This window comes from Candoia aspera, chromosome 2 (genome assembly GCF_035149785.1).
Source record: "Candoia aspera isolate rCanAsp1 chromosome 2, rCanAsp1.hap2, whole genome shotgun sequence".
In the NCBI taxonomy this organism is placed as follows: Eukaryota; Metazoa; Chordata; class Lepidosauria; order Squamata; family Boidae; genus Candoia; species Candoia aspera.
This window is the reverse complement of record NC_086154.1, coordinates 263,638,320-263,661,528: the sequence shown is the minus strand read 5'-3', so window position 1 is coordinate 263,661,528 and position 23,209 is coordinate 263,638,320. Positions and strand designations below refer to the sequence as shown.

The following is a 23,209-nucleotide window of genomic DNA, read 5'->3' as shown; positions in this document are numbered from 1 at the left end:
GCCATTTGTCTCTGGCTCTTTCGAGAAGATCTGATCCTTTCCTGGCTGAAGTGGGAGGGATCGTGGTAGACATTTATGAGCCGCTCACTCGTCCTGAGGCTCCCCTCCCTGGAGAGGGAGGCTGATACGAAGGGCAAGGAAAGGAAATTATTCTGCTTTCGCTTCTGTTTTTGAAGTCTGCCAGATGCCTGCATGGAACTCAACAAATAAACGCCAGAAAGTCACCAGTCTGTTGCTTCGTCATCACCGCACTGTACACGGTATGTGTGCCTTCTGTTGCTCTTTCTCAGGAAACGGAGAACTTCGTGGCTTAGAAATTGCGGGGCATGGACGGATGCTCTGATCAGTATTGTGGTGGGGGAGAAAAGGCAGAGGCTCAACTTCAGGCAGCAGCTTGAGTGTTTTAGTTATGGCGGGGGAGGACAGCAGATTCAGCTATGGCGCCTCGCCAGTGAGAAAGTTCTTCTGAAAGGCCTCTTGAACATCTCCTCCATTTTGCTGAATCTTCCCCGGGAGAATTTCCCCAAGGACTGTGCCGTGGGACAGAATTTCCCACTTTGAAGGGGCACAAAATGTTTGGAAAGGCAAGGAGAAAAAGGGGGAACCACAGGATGCCACCCTACATCATTTAAAATGAAGGATGTGTCCTCTTTGGTCCTAAAAACATGTTTTTCAATCCTCCTGGGATTGTTTCTCCAATGGGACACTTCCGTTTGAGTGTGATGATGGTGATGAGTCGCTGCAGGAGCAGGGAAATGTCACCTACCATTTCTGTTTTCTGCAAGTTTTATTCTGGAGGGATTGCAGCTAAAATACTATGAAAACTCTGCCCTACCTGATTTAAAACTTTGAGTAGACGTGATGTGTTCCTTTGAATTTGCTTCAGATGCTACTATGAATGGCCTGTCAGAGTTATAAAGTTATCATTTAAAAATGGAATGTTTTTCTTACCATGTATATATTTTTCCTTTTGTTGTTGTTGTTCCTCCTGTCTAATTTTCTCTTTTTCTTTTATGCTTTCATTTCTTGCTTTGTACTTAAAACTGTACAAAAGTCTGGGCCTTTATTAAGATTTATAACTTTTAATCATGGGTTCCTTGGTAAAAAGGCACAGCTTGTCTTTCCTCTGTAAAACAAAGGGGCTGCTTTAAGAAAGGATGATATTGCACAAAAATACATGGCCAGTTTCTGTTTCTAAGGGCCGTATGGACAAAGCTTCTTTTGGGTTTTCACACCTCTCGGCCCAGTTTTGCAGTGCTCAAAAAGCAGCATCAGGCTGATGCCTCTGCAAAGATTGGGGTCCTCAGCGCAGCCACGGGGCAGCCAGTCTCAGTCTGGCCCTTGCCAGTTGAGCGGGGACTCTGACGGCCGGATTCTCAGCCAGCAGGGCAAACAGCTTGCAAACGCAAGCCATGTTTGAGATAATGTGAGACCAATTTCAAGAAATCCTGCCCAGGTTTACTCAAGTCTACAGTACATAGCTCGGTGTGTCTCAACCTGGGCAACCAGAAGATGGACCCAGCAAGCTGGCTGGGGAATTCTGGGAGTTGAAGTCCACCCGTCTTCCGGTTGCCCAGGTTGAGAAGCACTGATATAGCTGCTTCCTGAACACGCGATTTAACCCTTTTCCTGGATCTGCAGAATACGCTGAACCAAAGTCTGAAACACGTTGGATTCACACAACCATACTCTCTTCAATGCTGGTCACCGTTAAAACCTAGCCAAGCCCAAGCTGTTGTGTGAATGCAACCCTGAGGTTTGCAAGCATTTGCTTCTTCCCAGAGTTGTGCGATCAGAGCAGCTTTTGCTCCTCTGGCGCCTTGTGCTGTCTCAGTTGATAATTAGCCACCTTGTGGTTAATCAGTGATCAGTATGGAAATAATTTACCGTGGCCACCGATTTTTCCTTCTCTGTGCAAAGAGCTGCAGCCCCTTCATCGCTGCTTCCTGCTGCTGGGTTTCTAAGCTGGAATGGAGGTGCCCCATGAATCCCTGGAAGACGCTTTGCTGTTCGCCCTGGACGACCTTCGCGGGGAAGATTTCAAGAGGTTCAAGCATAAACTCAACTACTTCTCCCTGGATGGGAAGGACCCCATCTCCTGGAGCGGGTTAAAGGACGCCGACCGGCTGGACGTGCTGAGGCTTCTCTTGGCAGCCTACGGAGAGCAGGGCGCGCAAGACGCCACTGTCCAAGTCCTTCTTGCCATCAACATGCGAGATTCCGCCTCCCGACTCCAGAAATGGAGCTACAATGGTAAGCAGGCTTCTCTCCCTTGCAAGGTGGCATCCTTGGGTTTCCTGTTATTGCCTTGGCAGCCAGAAATCCAAAAGGCCTTGCCTTGCCTTTCCCGTGAGACAACATCACCTGTTGATTTTTCTGACAGTTGTGCCAGAAGGAAAATGTGCTCAGCTTGCTGGGAGTGTTTTCGTACAAGGGCACTTTAAGCAGTTCATATGTATGGGTGGAGGCAGGGGGGAATCTCACAGGTTGGTAGTGAATGCAGCTCACAAGTATATGGGGGGCACCTTTCACCAGCACGCTGGTATTTATGTATCTGTACAAGCTCACCCTTGTGCGCTCTTTCACGCAGCCGGGCGCTTCTTTGCATGAAGCTGCGTCTTAATAACAGCTGATCTGCAGCCTCTTGGGATCTGCTTATTGTCCTGCATAGTTTTATGGGAAATACCTTTCGAGCGCAGGGTGTGATTTTAGCCACACTACTGTCCACTTTGCCCGTGACTACTTAAAGCAAGAAGGAATTAGTTATTTAAAGGTAAAAGGGATTTCACATTCTTTTTTGACGACACAAAGGCTGATTTTTTTTTTAATCTGTTCAGTCGTGTCCGATTCTCAGAGACTGCCTGGACAAGTCCCTGCAGTTTTCTTGGCAAGGTTTTTCAGCAGTGGTTTGCCGTGGCCTCCTTCCTAGGGCTGAGAGAGAGGGACTGGCCCAAGGTCACCCAGCTGGCTTTCATGCCTAAGGCGGGGCTAGAACTCCCAGACTCCCGGTTTCTCACCTGGTGCCTTAACCACTACACCAAGCTGCCTCTCTCGTTCTTATGCCTTGGCATTTGGAGCTTGAGAGAGTGATCTGACTCCCAAAGGAGGGGTAGCTGATGTCACCCACCTCATGCTGCATACCCCTAGAAGAATTCATTTAATTTTTATTTATTTTTTTCCCTTTGGTTCCCAGACTGTGGGACCCCTCTCTCTCCCAGGCATCAGGGTTTGGGGGAGAACACCAGGTAAAGGCATCCTCCTGGAAGACAGTTGACACATGTGATGTCATCGTGGCTTGTAGTGGAGGCTTGCAATACAAACCTTGCCAAATAGAATAGTCCTCGACTTAGGACCATCCGTTTAGTGACCATTCAAAGTTATGACAGTGCTGAAAAAGTGATTTACGACAGGTCCTTGCACTTATGGCTGTTGCAGCATTCCTGCAGTCACGTGATCAAAATTCAGGTGCTTGGCAACCAGTTTGCACTTATGACAGTTGCAGCATTCCAGGGTCACATGATCACCATTTGCAACCTTCCCAGCTGGCTTCCGACAAGCAAAGTCAATGGGGAAGCCAGATTCGCTTAATGATTCGCTTAATGACCATGGCAAAAAAGGTCATAAAATTGGGTGTGACTCACTTAACAACTGCCTCACTTAGCAACAGATGTTCCAGTCCCAATTGTGGTCGTAAGTCAAGGACTACCCATAGCATCAAAGAGTCCTGGGGCTGGATCCCATCCTGTGTCACACAGAAGCCAAGTAGGAGTATCCAAGAAGCTCATAGGTAATTATTTCTCCCAAATAATATTGTTCAGTAATAGAAGAAATAAAATCAGCAAAAAATAACAAAATAAAAGCAAATTATCCAAAGTCAGGTTATGAGCGTGGCACACGTGGCTTTGACCGCATCATCGTGACCACGGAGGCCTCCGATTCAGTCTGATACATTGGCTCGATCTGGCAGTTTGGTGTGAAGGTGGCATTGGGTCAAACTGCCTTTGAATCGAAATCTTCACACAGCCCTAATTAACACCCGCGTTCCCCTATTCAGATAGCAACACACCTTCATCCGTCTTTTTGTCTGTGAGGCACACCAAAAAGCCAGAAGTTGCCTGCATAGATATCCAGAGTGATTTGCAGGCCCAAGTGGGAAAACTTCCCCAGAAATTTTGGATCACCTTAATGTATTGGATTTAAATCCCATTGTTCCTTCAGGAACTCAAGGTGGTGTGCTTAATGCTCCCTCCTGCCATTTTTCCCCACAGCCACTACTCTGTGAGGTAGGATGGGGTGAGAGAGAGTCAACCGTAAACTCTCATGGTTGAGGGCAGACAACCAAAGGGGTCTCCCTCCTCCTAGTCCCGCCCTTTGATGACCCCTTAACGTTGGCTCTCGCTGGTTCAGGCCAGATATGCCTGTAGAGCACATGCCAAGCACATCGCATCAGGGCTGAGTCTAGAAGGCCCACTGTGGACGTCTCATGAATTCCACGATGTGGTTAATGTGCATGTGGGACTGGGGAGAATTGTGCTAGACGTAGCTTTTCTCTTCCTGTAGGGCTAAGATGTCTGGCATCTCCATGGTAGATGGTTGTGGTGATCAAGCCACTCAAGAGTCCAACCCTCCCTCTTTTTCAGGCCCCCAGAAGAAACATCCTGTACACATATCTTGACCGTGGCTTGGGCACCTGTACCCTTCAGCTGTTCTGAAGCAATTGCTGTGCAATTATGTGTGTGGATTTGCTGGCATAGGCTCAGGGGCATCTCAGCATCCTGTGTATTGAATACTTTCACAGCTTTCCATCAACTTTCTCCTCCACATTCGAAGCTGTCCATTCTCTAGCACTTTCCTGCAAGATGCCTTAATGAAGGTGCCCCCCAACACTTGCCCTCTGTCTTTCCCACTACGTTGGCCTTAGTTTGCGTACCTAAGTGCTCTAGAGCTATTGGCTAATAAAATCATTATTTATTCCTTTGGAATTCCTCTTTTTTGAACTCTGAAAAAGATTTTTTTATAGTCTTATGTCATTTGAGAAGAAGCAGGAGCTAAGGCTTGGAGATGTGTACAGTATACGAGAATTGTAGTTGTCTGTAACTATCAGTTGCTTCTTCAACAGGGTTTCTAATAACAATGAAGGATGAAGGCAGAGAAAGTCATATTTCGCAACCGTCCCTTATGAAGCACTTTATGCAATACCCCAATCAGAACAAGGAGATAGATGATAGGTAGGTAGATAGGTAGGTAGGTAGGTAGGTAGATAGGTAGGTAGGTAGATAGGTAGGTAGATAGATTAGTAGACAAGGACCAGAAGACAGCGGTGGTGATAGATGTAGCGGTGCCAAGTGACAGCAACGTCAGGAAGAAGGAGGATGAGAAGCTGGAGAAGTCCCAGGGCCTGAAGGAGGAACTGGAGAGGATGTGGAAAGGGAAGGCCAAAGGGGTCCCAGTGGTGGTAGGAGCCCTCGGGTCTGTGACCCCCAAGTTGGGAGAGGGGCTCCAACAGACCCCAGGAGCAACATCTGAGCTCTCTGTCCAGAAGAGTGCAGTGCCAGGAACAACTAAGATCCTGCGCAGAACTCTCAAACTCCCAGGCATCTGGCAGAGGACCTGAGGGTGAGGAAATCACATACCACCCATAAGAGTGAGAATATATATGATTCATGATGAACAACAGTGCTGTTGATGGAAACTTCTAAAAAGTAACTGCATCATTCTGACTTAAGAATGGTAGCCCTCGGGGATGTATGCACTGAAGAAGGAACGGCCTCAGGAAAACAGGTTGGGGAGATCCTGATGTGCTGTGGGAAGCTGGATGAGCTTGGCCACACTGGTCCCAAATCTGTGATTCTTTGAATCTGCAGGGGACTTTTGAGATGAATCTCCTTTAAGGGATTGGCTGGGAAGAAGAAGAACCAACAAATTAAATTTGAAGTGCTACTAAACCAGCAACACAGAAGAAAGCAGAGCATGTTGGAGGATTGAACAAGAGTGTGGTGCCTATAGTAAAGTGTTGTTATATGTCTTAATTTCCAACACTGTTTCATAATACAAGAAGCTACACAAACATGTCTTGTAAAGCTGCTCTTTACCCAACACACACACACACAACCCCTTCCTATGGTTTTAACCTCTAAGTGAGTTTCCAGATAGCTCTGTAAGCAGTCCACAATTGTTTTCCTTTCTGGCGGTGTGATAGCAAAAGTTCAAAAAAGAAAACAGAACAAACTTAAACGGGAGATTGTCAGCTTCTGCTGCTGGTTCTGTCCCATTCATTTCCATGCCATGTGTAAGGAATGCCTAAGACCAAATAAATGTCTCAGACTCTAAATCAAGTTTAAGCTCTGGCTTTTATTTAGAATAGAATGCACACCAGTAGAAAGCTGAGAGTGAGGGAAGCGCGCCAAAAGCTGAATTAAATAGTCTCGCGCCAAACAGCGCTCCACCCCCACACTCCCCAGGTGTGCCCCACGAGTTCCACGGAGTGACAGGCCATCAAGACTTGATAGGTGAGAGGCCGTCCAGCCCCATTCGCCCCGGGCATCGCCCTGTTTATCTTCCTGCGAGGTGATGGTCCATTACCGGGCGATTAGACCTCGATATTCCTCGAAAGCCCGGACGCGCCTTTCCGAACCTCACCCTGATCCTTTCTTTATCAGGGGCGTCAACGGCCGATTACCAGGCGATGGGACCTTGTTCAGTAGATCTCCCAACCCCATTACCTTCTTTGTCCGGTTTATCGCCCGCACCTCTCCAGCCATTGACACGCATCCGCGCTTTGTCATACGAGACATTACAATGTCGCAAACATCGCAACGGCGATCATGACACTATGGAAAATTTGACCAGTTGATTTCTGCAGATCAGGCTTGTATTGATCAGCAGAAACCTTTGAACTTAAAAGGTTTTGACACATCATTTGTCCACCAATATTATAATGAAGCCTTGCCTACCTCCAGCTGGTTCATTTTATTATTTTTTTTGGCTTGTCCCAATCCCCCACCAATCTTGCCAATCACAAGTTAGTACTAGCGTTTTCCTCCAAGCAAATGGCCTGTGTTCCAAAATTGGAAGACTTTACCACCAGTCCTTGGTAGTAGTCGGATCACTTTCTGGCTAAGCTGCATATTCCTGCTGCCCTTGATCTCTGTAGGGGTGATAGACCTATTAAGATGGTGTGCCCTGGGCACCTTATGGATCCAGAGTTTCCAGGTGGGATTTGGGGAATTACCTAATGATCTGGCAGATAGTTCTGCCATACATCTGGTCATCTGCTAGAAACAAGGTGGCAGTCAAGGTACTAGATGTAATTGTACTCGAGTGGCTCCTCTCCAGTCGCAGATCCATGGTGCTCCTTGATTCACCAAGAAGTTCTGGAGATGAAGCACATGAACAGACGCCTAGAGTGATGGTGTCAACATCCCACCCCATCCACACACAAGGAATGAATATGACTTACCACAAGTATGAGTCCTCCTTCAGGCCCATACAGGAGATAAAGGTGGCAAAGCAGGCTCCCTTCGCCATCCAAAAGCGGATCTGCAGATTCTCATCCACCCCTCAGTTCAGGACAATTGGCTCCCTGTGGGGAGAAGTGGTAGAATTTCTAGGGAAAAATGTAGAGAAGATGGGAATGGCTCAGCTGGAGAGGATCCTAGATGAAGCAGATTATCTGGGTCCTTTTTAGTCTGGATTCAGACATGTGCATGGGACTAAAATGGCATTGGTTACTGCGGTGGCAGATCTCCACTGGGAAGCAGGAGATGTGCCCTTTCTGGTCTTACTGGGACTCTCATCAGCCATTGATCCCATTGACTGTGGTACCTCACTGGATGCTTACAGGAATTGGTAAGGGCACTGTTCTTGTGGGCAGTGGGAGATTTTTCTACTTCTGTCTTACAGGATGTTCCAGCCAGTAGTGGTGGGGAAGAAATGGTCAAACCAGCGAGTAAGCCAACATGGTATATTGTGGGGCCCAGTTCTCGCTCCACTACTCTGCACCATCTATGTGAAGCCTTAGGTAGAGGTCTCTTGTCAGTTTCCAGTGAGGTGATAACTCTCCGTTGCTACCCCAGGACAGACTGGAGATGCTGTGAACATCCTAAACCTGTCTCTGGGGCTGTGAGGGTCTGGATGGTAGAAACCAACTCAATCTGCAGCAAGATGGAGTTGCTGTTTGTCTGGAAACATTCTGGTTTGAAATGGTTCCAGATCTAGGTCTGGATAGAGCTGCTCTCCCCTTGATGGGGCAACTTCTGAACCCCCGGCTCCAGATGGAACTGCAGTGGAAGTCTTAGCCAGGAGACCTTTGTCCCCTGTGGCTGTTGTGGCTTATCTGGACCAGGATGTCTTGGCAACCGTGACTCACACCCTTATCACCACGCAGTTGGATTACTGTACTGCATTCTACAGGGGCCGCCTGTAAAAATGATTCAGAAGCTACAATTAGTAGAAAATGCGGCAGCCAAGCTGTTAATGAGTGAAAGATGGTAGGGATCCTACCATCGCTGCATTGCTCTTCTGGTTGGTGCATTGGCTGCCAAGGGGTTTCTGGGTCCAAGACAAAGTGGTAGTGTGGAGCTATAAAGCTCTCCATAGCTTGGCTTCAGGATATCTTAGGAACCGTCTCCACCAGGTAGAAGCTGCCTGCCTGGAGTCCCTTCCTTAGAAGAATTTAGGGGAACAGAGGCTCAAAGGCAGGGGTTCTCTGTCATGGCCCCTATACTCTGAAGCACCTTTGCCTCATGCCATCCCTATTAGCCTTTTGCATGTCAGTCTAGGCCAGTGTTTCTCAACCTAGTAACTTTAAGATATATGGACTTCAACTCCCAGAATTCCCTAGCCAGCATGAGTTGAAGTCCACGCATCTTAAAGTTGGTAAGGTTGAAGAACACTGGTCTAGGTTGATCGGTTTGAGCAGCATTAGAAGTTAGATAGTTATGCTTGACTGAGTGGATGACCATCGGTATTAAAAAAAAATAAGCAAATCATTCAATCTTGACCACCCAAAGCGATACTCATTGTTTTTTTCCATTGCGGTGCTCAAGTGCCTGTTCCTAAATGGGAAGTGAGCATTGGTCTATAATCCAGGATTGTCAGTCCAGAATTCCTCTGTCTTTTCAGTGCTGAATAATTATGTCCTTTGCTATTCCCAATTTTTTTAGAACGTTATTATTTTTCAAGATATAGTTAAGACGCAAACAAAAGAAAATATAGTTCTTTGCTATTCCCCATGTGTGATGCAGCCATAATTATCTGTATGATAGATTCCAAACATAATTCAAGGCCATCCTTTAAACAAGGATAATATTAAAGATGCAGCCATTGAACCAAAATGGAGTATCGACTGAAGAAAGTCAAATCACAGGAGTGAGCTGCTTCGTCTACAGTATATTAAGTTTCTGACATAATGAAAGTGGTAATCAGCTCTTTTAAAACATTCTCCAAGATGTCCAACACACACAAAATAGAAGTTTTTGCTATATTAGCCTCATCTGAAGCTCAAAGGAGATGTCTCATTTACTTTTAAAACTTTGTCATTGATTCAGCTATATAGGATATTCTAGTTCCTTATTCCAAGCTTCTTAAAGACAACTAATATTCACCTAAGCCATTGCTTTTCAACCTTGGCAACTTTAAGATGGGTGGACTTCAACTCCCAGAATTCCCTAGCCCACATGCTGGCTGGGGAATTCTGGGAGTCAAAGTCCACCCGTCTTAAAGTTGCCAAGGTTGAGAAACACTGACCTCAGAAATAGACTTTAACTGTTAGAAAAGGTTGATACTGCTTGGATCATTAGTTCACTGTACTGTGTGAACCCAGAAAATGGTTTAATACAGTAGCTGGGTTAAGTGTGTTGTGCAACAGCACAGACACACCTGATTGTGGAGACCTTTGTGCTAGTATATGGGAAAGACCCTGGGAGACAGGATGAAGAGACACTGCCAAGGGAACAGTCAGGTAAGGGAGGCCATAGCCTGCAGCTGCCTAAGGGGCAAAGCAAGAGGCTCAGAAGGGGCCCTCCCGAGTTTCTTGGTCTGTAAAGGGGACGGGGGGCGGGGGTGTTGAGGATTATACTTTCATATTTGCAAGATTCTGTCAATATAGTTTTACAATAAAATAGAATTAGCCCATCTGGTTATGATTCCTATCGCGTTTACCCCGTGAGGCCAAAGGTTTTCTTTCCAGCCACATTATAGGGCGTCATGGAGGAATAGAAAATTTAGAATTCATGTGAAGGCAAGTGCCTTTATTAGACCAACTGAAGTTAACAAAATAGTTGAGAGCCAGTTTGGTCTGGTGGTGAAGGCACCAGGCTAGAAACCAGGAGACCGAGAGTTCTAGTCCCGCCTTAGGCATGAAAGCCGGCTGGGTGACCTTGGGCCGGTCCCTCTCTCTCAGCCCAAGAGCCAATCAGGCGCAGTAGGAGAGTTCTAGTCCTGCCTGAGGCATGAAAGCCAGCTGGGTGACCTGGGGCTGGTCCCTCCCTCTCAGCCCAAGAGCCAATCAGGTGTGGTATGAGAGTTCTAGTCCCGCCTCAGGCACAAAAGCCGGCTGGGTGACCTGGGGCCGGTCCCTCTCTCTCAGCCCAACTCACCTTGCAGGGTTGCTCTTGTGGGGAAAACAGGAGGAGGAAGGAGTATTAGGTATCTTCCCCACTATGAGTTATTTATAAAAATAATAAAGGCAGGAAAACATCTAAAAAAAAACTTGATCTCTTTCCCCTACTCTTTAACATCTGTATGAAGGTGGTGAAGAGATATTTTCACACTCTAGGGTTTGGTACCATCACTACCCTGTTTATCTTATTTTTTTATTTTTATTTATTTGATTTCAAGGCTGCCTGACTCCATAAAAACTCTGGGCAGCTTACAATATTTAAAAGAATACATAATTTTAAAAGGATCATGACTGCCCAGACAAATCCTCATGACTAATATCCAGGAAAAAATATTTACCAGGGACTCCACAAACAAATTGATGACACTCAACTGTACCTCACCACCCCAGGTGATGAGGCAGATGGTTTTGACGTTCTTTCCCAAGTTCTGGACGCTGTTGGGGTCTGGATAGGAGAGCCAAGGCTGAAACTGTTGCTGTTGATACAATGGGGCTGTCCTGACAGCCTGTCCTGGCTCTCCAGAGTTGTTCCTTGATCCGCCAGGAAGCAGGATGGCAACAGAGATCTTCTGGACTCACAACTCCCACAGGAACACCAGGTGGGAGCTGTGGCCAGAGGAGCCTATGCCCAGCCCTAGCTAGCGTACCAGTTAAGGGTACCTCCTGGGGCAGGAAGACCTGGCTACAGGAACTGATTCCCTCATTAGCTCCCAGTTTTGCTATTGTAATGGGCTGCAGTTGGGCTGCCCTTAAAGACTATTCAGAAACTACAATTATCTGCAGGCCACATCACAAAGGGCTTTAAAAACGAACATATTTTTCATTTTCACATACAGTATATGTTTTTCTTTGAGGCTGTTTTTGTAGTTTTCTCTTGTGAAGTTCGTATGTGGTTTTGCATACTACCCTGGATGTCTTCAGCTGTTTCGTTATAACCTTTGTAAGCCTCCAAGAATCTTTTTGACTGAAGTGGATAGAAATGTGTTAGAAAAACAAACAAACAACAAGCCCTTCATCAGGCAATACGGCCAGAAAGCAGGAGAAAAGTAGCTGATGATGGACCATCGTCCGTATTAAGGCACAAACGGAAAGAGTCAATCTCAGGGTGGGGGTTCTTTTGGGTACCAAGGATTGGTGAGCTGCACTAGGGGCTGTCCCAAAGTTTTCTGGGAAGAAGAAATAACCATAATTAAGCATCCCATTTTTAAAAAGAAGGTTGACTTTAACAGCTGACATATCTTGGTCTAATAAAGTTCTGGATTCTGGGACTTATTAAGAGAATCTACAGCTGAAGGTCAATGCCCAGTGGGAGATGCCAGGAGGGTCTGTGTCATCTCCAAGGGTTGGGGGCAACATAATGGGAAGATCCTGGGAAGTCTCTGCCTACCACCATAGACCAGCCTTGTCCAATCGGGTGTTCTCTTGATAAAGTTGGACTACAATTCCTGGAATTTCCCAGTCAGCACCATCTTTCTTTTTAGAAGCCAGCCGTTATGTGATCATTGGGTTAAACTGAAAAGAGATTATTTTTCCATGGTTGGACTTACAAATCTCTCTTTTATGCAGCCCAACTGTTGGGCTGCCATCTATTCTGACTGGCAGTGCCTATCCAGACCATCTGACCTGGATTTCTCTTTGCCCACCTCCTGTCCCAAGAATTTGGACCTTGGCATCGAAATTGTTATTTCTGTCACTGAATTACGGTGACCCTTGAATGTTTTCTTTTTATGTGTTTCTTCAGATCGCAAGAAGAAATATAAGAGGCACATCCAAGAGGCATTTCAAAATATTCCTCAACTGGGCTTGCACCCCAGTCCAAGGGTGACTCTCCAGCAGAGCTATATAGAACTTCTTCTGAAGAGGAGACAAGACCCCCCCAAAAGAGGTCATGAGATTATGGCTGCGGAAAGAAAGCACTGGGAGATGAAGACTCATCCAGAAGGTGGCCCAAAAGTTGATCTGGAGAATTTATTTGATTCAGATAACGAAGGGGGAAGCTCCAAGACTGTTTTGTTGTTTGGACCTGCTGGGGTAGGAAAAACCACAGCCATGTGGAAACTAATGTTGGACTGGGCATCTGACAAACTATGGCACACAAAGTTTGATTATGCCTTTTACATCTCTTGCAGGGCAGTCAGCTGTGGCATCAAATTGATTAGTGCAGTTGAGATGATCCTCAGCAGCTGTCCTCCAGGAATGGTTTTAACAGAGGATGTTTTGAGAAACCAAGACAACATCCTCCTCATTGTGGATGGTTTTGATGAGCTGAAGCACTCTGATATCCCAGGGGCTATGCTGGACAAGGATCCCCATAAAAACCAGGATGTGGTAAGCCTGGTGATGGGTTTGCTCAAGAAAAAAATATTTCCAAAGTGTCACCTCCTGGTGACCACAAGACCCTTGGGTATCAGCCCACTGTTGAAGTGTCTGAGATCACCACTGTTTGTAGAAGTGTTGGGGTTTCATCCTGTTCAGAGGAAGGACTATTTCCACCGCTTCTTTCAAGATAAGGAAGAAGCTACTCAGATATTTGAACTTGTTCAAAGAAGTGAAACTCTTTTCAGTACGTGCTTCCTCCCTGCTACATGTTGGGTCATTTGCTCCATCTTCCAACAAAACCTGCAAGCAGAACTTCTTCAAGTCATCCCAGAAACTGCAACACTCACAGACATTCACATGCATCTCCTCTTGAATTTCTTGGGTACCTATTCCAGGCCAAATAACCTGGAAGAGCTGTGCTCTTTAGCTAAAGATGGGATGCTGCATAGAACAATGGCCTTCAGTGAAGAAGAGCTAAAAGAACGTGGCTTGGATTATTTGACATTAGAAACTCCTTCTGCAAGTAGGGAAGTTTTCCATCAAGATGTCCATGTGGCAGCCTTGTACAGGTTCACCCACTTGAGTTTCCAGGAGGTCTTTGCAGCCTTGTTCTACCTGCTGGACAATGATGAGACTACCGTAACACCTTACAGAGACCTGAGTGAAGTATTTGGAAATAAGAAGGAGCGCAGCAGCAACTACCTCATGTTGATCCGTTTTCTCTGTGGCTTCTCCAACAAAAAGAGGATGAGTGTCCTACAAGAATCATGGTCCTGCCAAATATCCAGGACAAAGCTTTGGCAAGAATTGCTAAGGTGGGTGGATCAGGAAGCCAAGACTCATTCCTTTAGAAGAGAGGAGGATCTGCTGGAATTGTGCCATTGCGTTTATGAAATGAAGGACACCCTGCTTGCTCAAAGTGTAATGAAGTATGTCCACAATATGGATCTCAAAACAGAACTTTTGACTGAGCTGGACTTTGCAGCTTTATCGTTTTGCCTATCAGCTGCTGAAGCTTGTAATTCGGTACGGCTCTCTGGCTATGAGTTTGGACCAGAAAGATTCCAACGACTCTTACCAGGATTGCTGAAATCTTCAGAGATCCAGTAAGTAGCAAGAGGCACAAGGGATATTTGCGCTGTCAGTGGGTTCAAAGCGTATCATTTGATTGTCCAGGATCCCAATCCATGCTGATAGTTTAACTTCTCGTTGACATCCATTCACATTTGTCTACCAAGCAGCCTTTTTTCTTCCTTTACTTTGAATCATAATGGAGATGGGAAGAGACATTTCTGGGCCTTCACAACATGCTTAACCAGGTCAGTTAAAGACCAGGCAGAAGCATTCACACAATGCACACGGTCTGGCTGGGGTTGAGTTTTGTGGCTTAGCATGCTGCATGAACTTGGTCGGGGGCATCGGGAGGAGGTCAAAACAGGCAAGATGGCAGTTACAACTGCCTGATGGAAGTGCTGCCTTTTTGACATACCTAGCACATGTGGGCAGAGTGCTAGAAAGCATTTGGCCCAGGAGAGATCAGAAAAGTCACACACCAGGCATTTCTATAAAAATAATTTTATTTACAGAAAACAAATGTATTTAAAGGCTGTTTGCTGAGAGGAGAGATTTCTCTCAGCTGCATATTCTCTGCAAGCCTACACAGAAGGGAAACTGAAACTAAAACAAGTTCAGGCAAGTTCCTCCCTTAGGCAATGCAACCATTAACACGTGAAAAAGGGGACAATTAAATTCAACCTCTTCACCTGGCCAAAATGATTAGTTACCATAGTAACCTTAATCTGTAGTAGAAAACATATTAACAGCACACACATGTAAAAAAGGGCAGAGCTTCAGCCGCACAGTGCACACACTGGTTCCCTTCACCTACCCAAGTACTGTATTCCCATGGCAAGTTACTCCTAAGAAGTGCAACTCATAACAACATGTACATACATGCAGCTTGAGAGGAAAAGAGAAACACACACACAGACACAGCACACTTGCATTATTGCATTGCATCGTTGCATTGTTACATCAAAGAAAATGCAGATGCCTTCCAGAGCTGTTGCTGATAAAGGGATTGGCAAGGGTTCCTGAAGCCAAATTCTGCAGGCTTGTATCCTGCTCACTGCGGTGATTTGGGGTTGTGTCTTTAGTAATCAAATCTTTAATCAATCCAGCAAGTTTTTGTTATCACACAGATTAAAACAGTGTTATAGAACAAAAAACCCATTTCCCCAGGCTGAACCGCTGTGGCCTCTCTCCTGCTGCGTGCAAAGACTTCACCCCCATTGCAATGACCCATCCGAGGCTGACCAGTCTGGACCTGGGTGAAAACCCCCTGGAGGATTCGGGGTTCTCCCACTTGTGTGAATGGCTTCTTGAGCCCACCTGCCAACTTCAAAGCCTCAGGTGAGCGGCCTCATTCCCACCCACAGGGCAGCAAATGGGGGGGATCTCTGCTGCCCCCTCCCCCCGCACCCGGTCATTACTTCACCACCCCTTTGGGAGGACCTCTCAGCCTGTCTCTTTTTTAGCCTGCTTATAGAGGCACTGATGATCCAGGAAAACCAACATGAAACTTTCTTTTATTTTGGGGGGAGGGGGAGTAGAAGGGATTGTTTTCATCCCACCTTCTCCATTCTCTTACCCTTCCCTTCCCAGTCGGCTGGGGCCTGGGGAGCCAGCTGTAGACCCCTGAGATGTTACTCCTTGGGAATTATTTCTTTATTTACTTCTTTATGTATTTATTCAACCCATTGTTATATTGCTGCAATCAATACTCATATGTAGTGGACAGGCCCCCAAAGTCAAGAGGGTGGCTGCACCCATGTGATCAAAGACCCTCCCCCTTTCAACATGTGTCACAAAAGGGCTGGGGCTTCAATCATGTGGCCAGGGCCACCATCTTGACTTTTTGGACCTCCCCTGCAGGTGCCCCTGATAGTGGGTGTACCTACAGGATTGTAGTTTGCCTATGTTTTTGAAAGTTTCACGTACACAAACACCCACACATAGATTAAACTGAGGGTTGTTGTCTGGGGACCTCAATTCTCAGAAGATATGTGGACTTCAACTCCCAGAATTCCCCAGCCCGCATTCAGGCTGGGGAATTCTGGGAATTGAAGTCTACACATCCTGAAGTTGCCAAGGTTGAGAAACAGTGCCTTAAAATATTAAGAGAGTTGTAGGAAATTTGGGGGGAGAATTACAGGCTTGGCGGAGAGTGCAGGGGGCGCCTTCGCCTCTGAAAAGTGGAAGGAAATGGTTCCCATGTTAAATCCTCTCAAACACATGAGAGGTTTCCCCAAAGGTTGGTTCTCTCCACCCTGGGGGGAATCTAGGGGCTGTGGAAGGGGTGCTGGCAATGCCATATGTGACCTCACTTTCTGCCATCCTTCACTCAACCAATCTGGCCCATAAACCATGGTTTACCCACCCCAGGGCTGGGTTTGCACCACAGTCTGAGCCCCAGCGAAGCAAACCACATTGTGGCTTAGTGCTGCGTGAGTTGTCCAAGGACGCAGCTGACAACTGAGCCTCTGGCCATGCGTTACCCAGTTTGAACCCGAGGGCATCACACCACGAGGGAGGCAGCATGTCTCCAGCCATCTCCTTAGGGACAGACCCCCCTCAGGGTCTGCCTCCCAGACCAAGGGGAGAGAAAGATGCAGCACACAAGTGTCCCAACTTTGCACAGAGGACTATCAGCCTGGGGGCAAATCCTTCCTTTTTCCCAATTCTCCCCTCCGTCTCCTACAGGCTGCATTCCTGCAACCTCACGGCTGCCGTCTGTCGGCCCCTTTCGCTGGTCCTGGACTCTAGCCGTACCCTTCTGGAGCTCAGCCTGGCAGGGAACCCCCTGGGGGATGGGGGAGTGAGGCAGCTGTGCCCGGTGCTGAAGAACCCATCTTCTCGGCTACAGAGACTCATGTAAGTGGGGTGGGCGGTCCTGATCCTGGATGTCAGAGGGCCTTTGGGCAAGTCAGCTCAAGGAGGTTGGTGGTTGGTGACGGACAGGCCGGCTTAGCATCCCTGAGTTTCTCCTTCAGCCATCCTGAAGGGCAGTTGGGGTGGGGGGCAGGGAGGTACTTTCTTGCCCTTTACCACATCGTATTTGCATCCCACACCTGCCCTATTGCTGTGTTTCTCAACCTCGGCAGCTTTAAGATGGGTGGACTTTGACTCCTAGAATTCCCCAGCCAGCCTTGCTCGCTGGGGAATTCTGGGAGTCGAAGTCCACCCATCTTAAAGCTGCCGAGGTTGAGAAACCCTGCCTCATTGCATCACCTTCATCCTTGGTCCTTCACTGCTATCTCAGTCATCCTTACAACCATCCTGCAGAGCAAGCTGGTAGTTGTGTGAATGTCATTAGGGCTTGTTTGAGACCTTCGCGTGAGTGGGAACTAGGATAAGATCCAAACTGGCATCCTTGCCTTCAGCCATCACCAGCTCTTCCCTGCTTTCTGTTTGCAGGCAGGCTTGACGTGCCCACCCCTGTGCAAACCCCCTAGCCCAGTCCTTGGCTGCTCTCCCAGCTGTGGCAGGTGGGAAAACTCCTCAGCCAAGTTCTAGCCTCCTTTTAACCAACTTTTAGCCACTTCAGGTTTGCTGGCTGCAGTACCAATTGCTGCTGCTGGGATTTTACCATCTCCCCGTCTTTGGCTGGGAGAGGAAATGTTTGTTAGCAGGTGCCAGCTAGCGGCTGGCATTTCTGGAGGAACTGGGACTGCTCTGCTGCTTGGCTCAGCTCGGTTTCAGCTGCTTGAGGGTCTGAATCAGCGCCCGCCTTTTCCGTGCCTTGGTTGCCCATGATGCCCTTGAGCCAGCTCTGTCTTGGCATCCCTTGCTTCTTCCTCTCTTGCTGCAACCTTCTCTCCAACATGCTCCCCCCAGGGCCAAAGGGGTTCGCCTTTGATGCCTGGAGCAGAGGCCTGGTCTGGCTGATCCAGCGGTCTTGAAATTCTGGGTGAGGAGCAAAAAGGACCCAAGGGCTTCTGCTGAACATTGCGGGTTCTCCTTCCTCACTGCCAGGAGGGTCTGGTCAAAAAGTCAAGATGGCAGCCATAAGAGTGCAATTGAAGCTCCGCCTAATTTTGATGTGAGTCACTTATGCATGTCTGACTTTTGACCACACCATGCAGGCATCCCTGCCCTTGACTTTTTTGACCACCCTGCACTTACAGTTAGTCCTTGACTTACAACAGCACTTGGGACTTGAATTTCCATCACTAAGCAATGTGGTCATAAGTGTGGCCACATTGCTTAGTGACAGTAATCCCTGCAGTTCGGGTTGCCGTCATTAACCGAATCCCACGGTTGTTAGGCGAGGCAACTTTCTGCTGGCTTCCCACAACCAAAGTCAGTTGAAGTTGCTGAATGAGTGGTCGTAGGTCGAGGACCACCTGTCCTGGTGAAGGCATTTCTGATCTGCCAAAGCGTGGTGAGTTGTCCTTGTCTTCCACTGCAGCTTACACTCCTGTGGTCTCACAGCTGGTGCCTGTGAAGATCTGGCCTCTGTCCTGGAAACCAGCAAGACCCTGTTGGAGCTGAACCTGGGCAATAACAGCCTGGGAGATGAAGGGGTCAGGCAGCTGTGCAAGGGGTTGTGGAAAAGGCACTGCAAGCTTCAAAAGTTAACGTAAGTGGGCAGTTTTCCCAGGGACCCCTCCCTCTGTTGCGGTACTTGGGTGGAAATGTTTCACAGTCTTGTTCTCCTTCTGCCACACCCCAGGAGGGGACTGACCCCACTTTCCCCATTTCGAAGGCAGAGGCAAATGGGAACTCCAGCGGAGAGAGCAAATCAGGCACCATTCAAGATCAGCTCAAGGGGCAGCTGTGTCCTTGGGCCAGGACAGTGAACTGTCCGTGTCTCAGCATCTTCAACTTACTGCCTTCCTAACGTTTTAAAGTCCAGCTGCCCTCCTCCCCAGCCAGGAGGGTCTGTAAGGCGTCAGCTCAGAGGCCAGGACTGGGTGATCTAAGTGCCACCTGTTTTTTTTTTATATGGACCTCATGTATGGTCAAAACTTTTTTGACCATACTGTTTGGACATCTCTGCATCAGGTTGAGTGTTGGTTTCATTCAAAGGCTGTTAACACCTGGGAGGTGTTAACACCGAAGGAGCCTTAACAAAGGGGGGGGGGAAATAATGATACACTGGAGCTGGGGGCCACGCCACCATTTTTCAAGGAGGTTAAGGGCCACAGGAGACAGGGGGTAAGAAAAAGTCAACAGGACCATGTCAGAATCTCCAGGGTTTTTCTGATTAGCAGTATAAATGGGAATTGGGAAGTTCTCCCTACCATATGCTGTAACTGTGGGGATTTATAGTCTGAATTTCAGCAGGTTACTTAGAAGCATCTCTAGGGGTGTAAAAAGGAGGTTTGGGAGCTGCACCAGCTTGGTCCTGGGGTCAGCCCTCCCTGCCACATCTCCTAAATGGCCACAGTTAGCAGGAGAGGCATGAGAAGCCAACAAGGTGGAAAGTCCACTTTGCGCAGATGAACCAGGATTCCCAGTGAACGTAGCCAGATTAACCCAAAGGCCTGACCCCCTCTTCCAGCAGAAGCCAGCAGGGCATCCATGGGGAGGAGGGCTGTGTCAAAAAGTCAAGTTGGCAGCTGCCATTGTGCCACTGTGCCCACCTTCTTGACTTTTTTGTCACCCTCATGGATACCCCTCAGGCCACCCAAATGCTTCTGAGGAAGTTCAGCAGCACAACATGAAGGGTATCACTTGAGCCTTGATAGGCCACTAGTATCTGGCCTTCCAATCCTGTCTAGTAGTCACTTCCATTAGCCACTCATGGAGTTGATCTAATTCCTCTTTGAAAGGCACCAGAATCACAAGGATGAGTTGCTACACTACACTAAACACGCCTGGTGTGAAGAAGGACGTTCTCAAATCCCTTTGAGAAGACAGAGCCATTTGGTGATCCTGAACTGTGTTAGAAGGGAGTGTGAATGAAAAGATCGCTCTAGTTATGCCCAGTCTTATCCCTCAAACATTTTAGCCTTTCTGCATCATCAGGAACGGTGCTCTGATTCCTCAGCATCTGCTGACCCCATCTTTTTGAGTGGACACAGGCAAGGCTGGTCAATGGCTGAAAGAAAGTCCTTCGAACTTCAGGTGGGAACACAGGGAGCCAAGTGCAGCTAATCCTTGCCTCCTTAAGTTGACCCTTATCTTCCAACCCAGATCAGTCAAGTTTTTGAATCACCTAAGAGCTGCTACAGAAACAAATACGATTTAATATTTGCATGATGTTTTCTCAAGAGGACTCCCAAGCACGTGGCTGGCGGGCAACACTCATATCGGCTTCCAAAACAAGGCCGTATGGCCGTGCATTTATGCCGCCCTACTCAGCAGTCGCTGCCACCAACACTTCAGCTCACCCGTGATGGGCATCAGATGAGTTGCAAGCTGTCAGAGTTGGCGTCCCTGCCTAAAGCCTTGCCTCATTCATCATGGTGAATGATGCCTCATTCATCATGCCTCTCAGAAAGTCCCTTTGGAGCTGCTGATGAGCACAGATTTTTTTTAGTTTTTTTATCTGCCTGTGTGATTTTTTTATAAATAACTCAAGGTGGCGAACATACCTATTACTCCTTCCTCCTCCTATTTTCCCCACAACAACAACAACCCTGTGAGGTGAGTTGGGCTGAGAGGGAGTGACTGGCCCAAGGTCACCCAGCTGGCTTTCAGGCCTAAGACAGAACTAGAACTCACCATCTCCTGGTTTCTAGCCCATTGCCTTAACCACTAGATCAGTGTTCCTCAACCTTGGCAACTTTAAGACGTGTGGACTTCAGGTGAATTCTGGGAGTTGAAGTCCACACGTCTTAAAGTTGCCAAGGTTGAGAAACACCGCACTAAACCAAACTGGCTAAATTTGCAAGCCATGTCTTCTGGACTGAAATTTGAAAGTATCCCAATTCTGATGCTTTTGTGTGCTTCTCCTCCTTCCAGGCTTACAATGGGATTGCTAAATCAGAACACGAAGAGAAAACTGCATGCAATTTGTGCTAGGCATCCTGGCTTGATTCTGGCTTCCTACTACCCTCCAGACTTCCCCCGCTTCCCAGGTGCTGAAGAGTGAAGGGTTCACAAGCGCTTTCTTTGTGCCCCTCAAGTGTGGGAAGCACCAGTGGCAAGCTGGGCGGCGGATGTGAAAATACCCAACGGCTGGCTCAGCACATCTTTTGCATTCCCTGCCGCGTGGTACTCGTGGTACTCATACAGCTGGTTCACATGTCCGGCTTCCGCTGGTCTCCCGGGCTTTCACAAGTGTGACTTGGCCACATGGTGGATGTTCTCCACCCAGAGCCCTCAGAGAGGTTGAACTCCATCTTTCATAATTCCTGACAGCATGGCAGCTGTGTGGTTGTCTGAGATACTGGACAGTGCCCATCTGAAGAAGGCTTGAGATACATGTAAAGCTTGACCTATCCTTTGTTGGGCCCTGTTATACTTCCTTTTTTTTTTTTATCCGTTCAATGGTGTCTGATTCTCAGAGACTGCCTGGACAAGTCCCTGCAGTTTTCTTGGCAGGTTTTTCAGAAGTGGTTTGCCATTGCCTTCTTCCCAGGGCTGAGAGAAAGTGACTGGCCCAAGGTCACCCAGCGGGCTTTCATGCCTAAAGCGGGACTAGAACTCCGGGTCTCCTGGTTTCTAGCCTGGTGCCTTAACCGCAACACCACGCTTATACTTATACTTATTATACTGTATTTTATTATACTTATTATACTTAATATAATTAGTATATTATACTTCCATACTTCCTATTTATTCCCATCTGCAACAAGAAGTGGTTGCTGACTGAACCATGGACTTAACATCAAGAGAAGGGAATTTCCAAATTAACCATGTTCTGATTTCAAAGGTGTGTTATATTTTTTTTCTGAACAATGAGAATCTATTTAACTTTCTGATTCTGTAAAAAGGATGGAGTGCCCACGACACATGAAGCACCCCCACCTCATTTTGTGGCCCAAAAAGCTTTAACACAGTGTTTCAGATAAGGAGAGGAAGAAGGTCATTATTAGCACACTAGATACAATGCTTTGAGACTTAGAAAGAATTTAGACGTCATTATTGGGCCCCTCATGCATAATTAGATGCTACCTTTACGATTCCCTTGGGTAGCCCTTGTGTTGGGTCACAGGCTCAGTGGAATTGGAATAATAGGCAAAACGGGTACATTTTTAAGTTGCAACCGGCCCTCTTAGTAACTCCCCCAAATGTCAAACCCCACCCCCCATCTCTCTTGGCTCAAGCAATGTCTCCCCTTCCACAGCCACCCTCAGAGTCCAATTGCAGGCAGAGAGCAGGGTTGATCTACGGTGGCAAAAAATCCCGGTGTCTGGGAGTGTCCTTTCTGACAAACAGCTTTTATTCAAAGGCACGTGTTCATGAAAGCTTATGCTTTTTAATAAAATTTGTTCGTTGGTAAAGGTGCCTCCATTGGAGGAAAACTCTGAGAGTGCCTTGGACTGCAAGAAGATCAAACCAGTCCTTCCTCCAGGCAATAAAGCCAGACTGCTCACTTGAGGGAATGATATTAAAGGCCAAACTCAAATACTTTGGCCACATCATGAGAACACAGGACACCCTGGAGAAGATGCTGATGCTGGGGAGAGTGGAAGGCAAAAGGAAGAGGGGCCGACCAAGGGCAAGGTGGATGGATGATATTCTAGAGGTGACGACTCGTCCCTGGGGGAGCTGGGGGTGTTGACGACCGACAGGAAGCTCTGGCATGGGCTGGTCCATGAAGTCACGAAGAGTCGGAAGCGACTAATAAACAACAAAAAGGTGCCTCCAGACTCCTTTGGATTATTTTGTGACCCCTAATGAAATGTGCCCCTTTCTTTGTGGCTTTTAAACAGGTTCAGTAGTTTGGGGTTTTTCCTCTCTCTCTTTTAACTGGGTGAACTTGGGAAGAGTCCTGCCAGCTTCCCCTTTTAGCCCAAAGGACAGAAGAACTGCCCTCCCCCTCTGCTAGAAGGGAAAGCAATTGGCACTTGCTTTCCTGGCATGGTGGGAAGGCAAGAACGCAGGGCATCCTCCCGCCAGGGGCCGTGGTAAGTGCCTCCTGGACGGAACACCTGCCCGTCGCAGCCAGCACCAAAGAGGCTGAAATCCCAGAAGCCACTTCGCGCAAGGGAGGGAAGGCCGCAGCGCAAAATATCTGGTAGTCCTTGACCAGCATTTCATCCACTGTTAAAGCACCTCTTTAAATCCCAACTAATAAATCAAGCACCTCTTTAA

The 23,209-nt window shown here is 47.5% G+C and overlaps 1 protein-coding gene across 1 annotated transcript; it reads left to right on the top strand.

The window, feature by feature from the left end:
• The first annotated feature begins 242 nt into the window (after positions 1 to 242).
• Positions 243 to 23,209, top strand: LOC134491872 (NACHT, LRR and PYD domains-containing protein 3-like). Its single transcript, XM_063295902.1, has 8 exons — positions 243 to 260; positions 1,921 to 2,253; positions 12,363 to 14,046; positions 15,182 to 15,352; positions 16,703 to 16,873; positions 18,411 to 18,581; positions 20,912 to 22,396; positions 22,754 to 23,209. Exons 2-7 carry the CDS (start codon positions 1,971 to 1,973, stop codon positions 21,039 to 21,041), a joined length of 2,610 nt encoding a protein of 869 aa, XP_063151972.1. The 5' UTR covers positions 243 to 260; positions 1,921 to 1,970; the 3' UTR covers positions 21,042 to 22,396; positions 22,754 to 23,209.

What these genes read in the sequence shown, in the direction of transcription:
- LOC134491872 (XM_063295902.1), top strand. Translation starts at nt 1,971, where the DNA reads ATGGAGGTGCCCCATGAATCCCTGGAAGACGCTTTGCTGTTCGCCCTG. An exon ending in CTGAAATCTTCAGAGATCCA is followed by an intron (nt 14,047 to 15,181) that starts GTAAGTAGCAAG and finishes CCATTTCCCCAG; the next exon opens with GCTGAACCGCTGTGGCCTCT. An exon ending in TGCAAGCTTCAAAAGTTAAC is followed by an intron (nt 18,582 to 20,911) that starts GTAAGTGGGCAG and finishes TCCTCCTTCCAG; the next exon opens with GCTTACAATGGGATTGCTAA.